The 7,206-nt window shown below is 36.2% G+C and overlaps 1 protein-coding gene across 1 annotated transcript; it reads right to left on the bottom strand.

The window, feature by feature from the left end:
- Nucleotides 1-482: 482 nt before the first annotated feature.
- Nucleotides 483-6,902, bottom strand: LOC103798186 (granulocyte-macrophage colony-stimulating factor receptor subunit alpha-like). The gene is made up of 6 exons (XM_009070435.1): nucleotides 6,818-6,902; nucleotides 5,869-5,998; nucleotides 5,603-5,778; nucleotides 4,663-4,802; nucleotides 3,827-3,865; nucleotides 483-545 (listed from the first exon to the last, which is right to left on the bottom strand). Exons 1-6 carry the CDS (start codon nucleotides 6,900-6,902, stop codon nucleotides 483-485), a joined length of 633 nt encoding a protein of 210 aa, XP_009068683.1.
- Nucleotides 6,903-7,206: the final 304 nt, after the last annotated feature.

Raw genomic sequence — 7,206 nt, 5'->3', positions numbered from 1 at the left:
TAATAATATTAAATTTGTATGAGCATATGATATGATGAGGCTGAATCTTGATTAGTTTTCAGTGGATTTTCATACAGATGACATATTTTTATTCCTGATCACATTCTCAGTATGGCTGTACCTTTTCCAAGACATTGGACTGCTGGAGATCTTGAACAAACCCCTTAAGTTTGGTTGTTATTATTTTACTCTCTTGCATGCTGTTGAAAAGCAGTATGATAACTTCCAAAGCAGTACTGAAATATTTTTGCTGAAACACTGCAGTACTCATCATAAGAAGAAACAAAAATGCTCCAAGCAAACAATTTATGGAAAATGCAATCAAATACAAAGAGTATTTTAAAGATAGTCTCTTGTGGAATTGTCTCTACAGGCAATGCTATTCTCTTTCCTTGCATGAGAATATGAAAAACCTGTTAATTTCTACCAACAAGATGTATATGCTGTAAAAAAATAAAGTTCCTCATTTCACTTGTGTTCCATTACATCACTTCTTCAATATTTATTGTTTCTTCAGTTTCATGGTTTATTGATTTGTATTCTGTCTATTAAAGGAAGAATAAAACATTTTGTTAGTGTTTCATGCATGAGATTAGCTAGAAGTTTACAATTTATGAATCTTCTGTCATTCAAGGAATTGTTATTTGTTATAAAGAAGCTGTAGTAGGACTCTGTCAATGAGAAGACTGAAGTAGACATGTCTAGGTCTTTCCTCCATGACAAGCTCCCCAGACAGGAACAAGAGACTTTTCAACTCAAAAGCCAGAAAAATCAACTTTTAAAACATGGAAAAGCTAACGTGATCAAGGAACAGAGAGTAGACGGGCAGATCCTGCAGTGTTTGTCTGTTTGTTCCTTCTCACAAGTTGTTCCAGCCTATCACATGTTAGTCCCTCTCTTCTTTACTTTCTTACTTACTATACCCTAGAAACATTTCCTCCTTTAGCATCATTGCCAAATACTAACATGGGTCTCAACATCTGCTACGGCAAAACTATTGTAGATTTCTTTGTCTATTCTTTCCCTGTCTGATTCTGCATTGTTACTGTGCTGAGATGCTCAGCACTATTCTAGTGATAGCATATGGCTTATAGGGAGAGCAGGGTGAAACTGTATTTTCTCCAATGTTCCAGATAGACAGATGGCAACCATTTCATAATGGAAAAGGTAAACCAGAAGAATTATTTGGATATGGACCTTTCCTTTTCATACCCCAAGAGCTAGAATAAGAAAGAAAATTAAATTTTTCTTGTGTGCATCTTTCTGACACTTAGGTCATACCTTTGAGACTGAAAAGGGCCTAAATTCTTAAATTTCAGGCAAATGGACAGAAAACATACCAGGAAATCCACTGGATATGTCTCACAGAAGGGGTTTCTTGGATGTGGTACTGCAGCAGATGTTTTTTTCAAATAAACACTTCTACAGTGACAAAAAGAGTTGATGAAGAAAAGACTTAGTATGCAAACATATGAACACATACTATATAATATTGCCTCTGAGGTACTATTTAATTTCTCTAACACAAAAGTATTATTCTTTTAAGTCAAAAGCTAAAAATTACATAGGCTGAACACAATCTTATAATCTCATTGCTCAGAATTTGTATGGCAATAATTTATTTTATGACTTATTAGAGCCTTGTAGGAAGTGGCTTTTTTAAGTATATGAAAGGGAAATGTTACATGAAATGGAAATGTCATCAAAACCTGGAAACAATTTCATGTATTATAGTATGTGTCATGGTATCATGGCATGTTAAGGGGTTGGAATGGACCTTAGAGATCATTTAGTCCTAACCCCACCTGCCATGGTCAGGGACACCTCCCACTGGAGCAGGTCGCTCAAGGCTTTATCCAACCTGGCTTTGAACACTGCCAGGGCTGTGGCATCTCTTACCTCTCTGAGCAACCTGTTCCAGTGTCTCACCACCCTCACAGTAAAAAATTTTTTCCTAATATCTAATCTAAATTTCCATCTTTCAATTTGTACCTGTTAGTCCTTGTCCTGTCACTAGAGCTCCTAACAAAGAGTTCATGTACCACACATCTACATTGTAGGGTCTGATGGCAGGAAAGTGGCATTGATATAAGGCCTTGTCCCAATATTGGAAACCACTGTGTAATAATAATCAAGGGGATAAAAATATTGGGAATCAGAATATAGAGCCCACTTGAGGAACATCCAGGAGGTTGTGATTCCTAGTATAGTTCAATGTTGATTTTCCCCCTCCCTCGTCTCCTTTAAAAAGAAGCCAGAAATTTGCTGCTGGGGGAAGAGGTATTATTTCAACTATAGAATAAAAGAAATAAGGCTTACACTGTGCAGAGTAAAACTGTAAGACTTGCTGCCAGCATCGGTATCAGAAAGAACATAAATGGTGAAGTAGATGTAAATTGTTGTTTTCCTGAAAGTGAAGCAATCATCAAAGTGTTGGTTAGCCCCACAGAACAGGAATGATTGCACAGCTATGTGCAATGTGCTTTGTATGAGACTGACAAACACTGTATGAAGTGACAACTTCTTTAGCTTAGCACCTCGTTATCCTGTAGCATGCAAAGGAACAGGGATGGCTGACAGTATATGGACTGTCTATGATAACCTGAGACCTGAGGAACTGGGCCCTAAGAGTACTTAAAAATTCAAGTTGGCAGACAGTAACAGGGGGAAAAAGGAGTTTATAAAGCCAGGAGTAGAGATAGAAGAGGAAAAGGTCTGGCAACAGACCTCAAGAAAGTCTGCTTTATTCACTATCCCCTTGCAAGAAGCACTGGCACCAGAATGCTTGGAGACCTCCCTTACATTAAGAGACATCAATTCTTTGCCTCTCTCGTCCTGGCAAATGAATGTACAGTTATCAGTGTTTCCATCTGTAAGGAAGAAGTAGTAATTGAGGCAGACAAGTAATAACTGAGGGAAAACTTGGTCAAAAAAGGCGATTTTTATTCTTACCAAACTCCACAGGTGTGCTCCACTCTCCCCAGCTTGGGCTCATTAAACAAAAGCCCTTGTCAGCTGCTCTGATTTTGATGCTGTACTTTTTTTCTGTGTTGAAACTCTCATATAGGAAGGAATTTTCCCCAATGATTCTTCTCTAAATGCAAACAAACTTTACTGAGAATTTTGTATTATTTTTAAATTGCTAAGAGAAAATGTAACATATATATCTGTGGGCAGACTAGAGTGAAAGACAAAAATATCCCTTAATAAATTAGATTATTTCATCCTAATTTCTTTTGTTTGAACTTTTTTGTTATTAGCAAGATGATGATGAAATTTACTGAATGCTTCCCTGGCTCCTAAGCTTCTGCAAAGCAATGGGACTTTAGGGAAAAATATTTAAATATCTGGCATTCTCTTAATGTGGATGTTTTCAAAACCGCAGTCAGATTATATAGAAGTGAAAACTTGATCTTTTTTCCTTCCTTCTTTATAGTGGCCTAATCTGTCTGGTGCTATTTTCATCTGGTGATGTCTCCTCCATCTCAACTCCTTCCAGAGACCACAGTGTCTCCACATTTTGTGTGTTTGTTACATAGAATTATGATGCATATTTATACATATATATGAATTTGCTAGAAAGTATAAAATGAAATGGAAAATGGAAGACTTTGTGAATTAATATCAAGTTACACGTGTGCAGCTGGTTTTGTACCATGCTTTATAAACAGCAGTTTAAAACTTTAAATTTAGGAAACTTATCAATAAAGGGCATATCTAGTAGACAAAAACTGGTAATGTGAAACCAAATCAGTTTGGCTGGAGGATGCTCTGATATATAGAAGAATTTCAATGAAGCATAAATATTAGATGGATACAGACTTACTGTTTCAGATGTGATTTTGGTGATTTTCTCAGGATCAGCCTAGCAACAAGAGAAAACTTTAATTTTTCAGATTATTGCTTTTGTTACTATATGATAAAGTGTCCTTTCTCATGAATACTTGATATTCAGGGGGGAAAAATGCGTATATAATATTTTAAAGACCTTCTTTTAAACACTGCAAAGTTCAGCTGTTCTTCCACTAAATGTTTTCTCCTTACTACTGGTGCTTTGAAATATTGTACCATTTAAATTTGATTGAAGAACCAAGTATTAAAGCACTAAACAGAAAAGGCTCAGGTTGATCACCAAATTAAAATCCTTTAAAATAAAGGATCTATAATTTACTAGCGAACTCAATTTTTTTCCTTTCCATTTGTTTTGCCTGTGCAACATTTGCATTCTAAAACATTTAATTTAGCTGTGTTTTATTTTTTAAAAACTTCTTTTACTGTTGGAACAAGAAAGTCACCAATATCTCTGCAAATACTTTGAGCTTTGTCTTTGAAGGATATAATAATGCTTCCATATTCATCCAAGCCTTCAAGATACTTCCAGTTACTGAAATGTATAATAACAACCATTTAAGACCTGGAAAACTCCTTTCAGTTAAAAAGCAAAGGACACAGAACTGAATAAAAGTCTACAATGGACAGATGTTGTGTTACTACCCCTTACATCCAGTTGTGACAGCTTTGTGAGGGATACCATAGGTAAAAAAGGAGAGATTAGTTAAGCAGGGGAAGAGAACAGGCTATATGGTAGTATATAGCATATAGGTAGTAAGTAGTGGAAATACAGACATAAAAAATACTATTAGAAGTCATAATTGTTCTTACCTTTTTTTCTATGACAATGTCATATTTGAAACAACTACTTCTTTTCTTATAACTTGTGCGAGGTGGTTTCCACCAAATATTACAACTGTGAGAAGCTTCTGTACAGTTCACAGTGACATTTAGTGGAGGGGTGAATTTTTCTACAATAATATAATCAAAGATGTTATTGATTAATAATCGCTCTCTTCACTCTGTCTTTTTACCAATCTAGGCAGAGGTTCAAGCAACTGGTCTAAAAATATGTAGTGCAGCAATAGCAGAATTATTATATTCTCCCCATATTCTGAAGCAGGACTCTCTGATTTAACACTCCAGTTGTGGAGCTTGGAGAATCAGCTGCAACAAAAAGTAAAATTGAAAAAACACAAGCCATTTTTTAGATTTTTCCTAATTCAGCATATGATACATGCAGGTTTGTTTTTCTGTAGTTTTAGTTGTGGGATTTTTATTCTTGTTGGTTTGCTGGGGATTTTTTTTAATACTTTGTTCTTATTAAACAGAATTATTATTAATTAACAACATTCTTCCATTAAGAAAAAAAAAGAAAGTATTTGCTCACAGTGTTAAAATAATTGGCTTTTTTTAATTATGTGAATGAACAGAATTACCAGACAATGATATAAGACCAACATCTAGATAGTCCCACTCAGGCAGCCTTAGCTAGTGAATCTCAAAAGATGACACCTTCCTTTCAGAGAATAAATATTTGACTGAAATATTCATGATTCTCCAACCTATGATTCCAGATTGTCTCTGTATTCATTAGTTTTTTTCCTTCTTATACTTTAGACTTTTCAGACATCAAGGCTGGCGAAAAAGGGAAAAACCCAGCCTGTTATGAGAAGTAGTATTCAAAAAAGTCTCCTTTTTTTCCAGGGATGAATTCCTCATTGCCTTAGGATAAAACTGGAAATAAAAAAAAATAATTAATAAACTTTACCAATTTCATGTAGCATAATCCACTTCTCATATGACTCAATGTTTTGTCCACTTCTAGACCCATTTACCAGGAAATAAGCATCATTCTGTGCTATTGTCACATTTTGGAATCGACATCCTGTGTGTCTTCCAGAATCATCTTTGATGTAATCCTGGCATCCAGTGATGTCTTCTTCTCTTGACATGAAATATTGTAGCAGTTAAATATTGACAGTCATGTGTCAGACTAGAAATCAAAATTCCCTAGATTCCAGCAGCCCTACTTACTCTGAGGGCTGCCAGTACAGGAAATATTGGGTATCTCTTGTAGCAGTCCTGCTCACATGCCAGGTGCAGTTCATGAAGGAAACATTAAAAATGACACAGGCAAAATTTTCAATGGCTGTCCCATTCATGTCTGCAAACACAGAAAGAATATCTGATGTCCACTCAGCAAAAAGGTTATAAGCACTCAAATAATCCTGATCTCTGCAAGATCATTTAGTAATTTTTACCTACCTGCTTAGTGAATCCAACTACATATTTTGGGGGTCTTGTAGTTTTGTGCTTACTTGAAATAGCAGTGATTTTATTTGTGTTGAGCCATGAGGATTACCTACTATTGTTCCAGATGCTGAAGCCATGATTGGGATTTAATGAGGTCTTTAATGAACTCAGGCATAGTGATTTAGTGGACTCTAGTAATAAACACAGTCACTGTGGTGTCCTTTGTTTAGATCCCTTTGTGGATGGCATATTTTTCAATCATGACTTGAAAATGGTTGTTAATCCCTTCTGGTACTCTGCATTCAAGGATAGAGGGAATTTTGTTTGCACTGAACTTGATAGAAACAGGCCTGAATATCTATATAATTAGTGTAAAGCCAAGGTAAAACTGAAGCAGAAATTCAGAGCTTAAGGTGAAGGACTATTCAGGTTGTGCATTCACAACCTGAATGCATTCCTGGTGTGTTTCTTAAAAGGGGAGATCTCCAACAGGAAACGATAGTCATTGTCAATTGAATGACTAGTTAACAGCCAAGACTAATCCAATCACTATTCAGAGTTTAAGCACCACATGTGCCACCTTTACATGCACTTTCCCAGTTAGTGCTAAAACTTCACATCTGATTCTTACACATTTGGAAATTAAGAGGAATTTTTTTCAAGAGACAAGAAAGTTGTCAGAGTACTCCTGGATTTCTGGAAGAGTTCCTCTCTTCCAGGAGGAAGGTACAAACAATTACAAGAGCTTGGATCAGCAGCATTTCATTCAACAGCAGCGTTGGCCTAAGCATCCCATGTCCTTCTCCATCCTCCATGGCTCAATCCTGATTCCATCCTGCCTCCCTGACTGTGCTACTCTCATTCCTTGTGGGGCTTTGCAGTGAGTAGTTCTGAAGAAGTGATCATCATCCTCCCAGCAGTTTTTTCTTCTTCTTCTTTTTTTTTTTTTTTTAACCTGGCTTAGCATCCTGTATTGCAAACAGTGGAACAAGCTCATCTGAGATGATGTTAGCAACAAGGACCTAGAGGAGAGCAGTCTGAGCTCTTTCTGCTTCTGCAAGAAATACTGGCCCTTACTTAGTCACTAGAGGCACCAAAGCTCTCAACACAGAATTGTTT

This window comes from Acanthisitta chloris, unplaced genomic scaffold (assembly GCF_000695815.1).
Source record: "Acanthisitta chloris isolate BGI_N310 unplaced genomic scaffold, ASM69581v1 scaffold2082, whole genome shotgun sequence".
Taxonomy (NCBI): Eukaryota; Metazoa; Chordata; class Aves; order Passeriformes; family Acanthisittidae; genus Acanthisitta; species Acanthisitta chloris.
The sequence above is the reverse complement of the archived record's forward strand: the minus strand, read 5'-3'. Positions and strand labels throughout refer to the sequence as shown.

Bases quoted from the DNA above. Each gene is read 5' to 3' on its own strand.
- LOC103798186 (XM_009070435.1), bottom strand. From the start codon at position 6,902: ATGGAGGATGGAGAAGGACATGGGATGCTTAGGCCAACGCTGCTGTTG. The intron at 5,779-5,868 runs GTAAGTAGGGCT...TTTCATGTCAAG, and splicing joins CTGTACTGGCAGCCCTCAGA to AGAAGAAGACATCACTGGAT. The intron at 546-3,826 runs GTAAGTCTGTAT...TTCCTTTAATAG, and splicing joins CCAAAATCACATCTGAAACA to ACAGAATACAAATCAATAAA.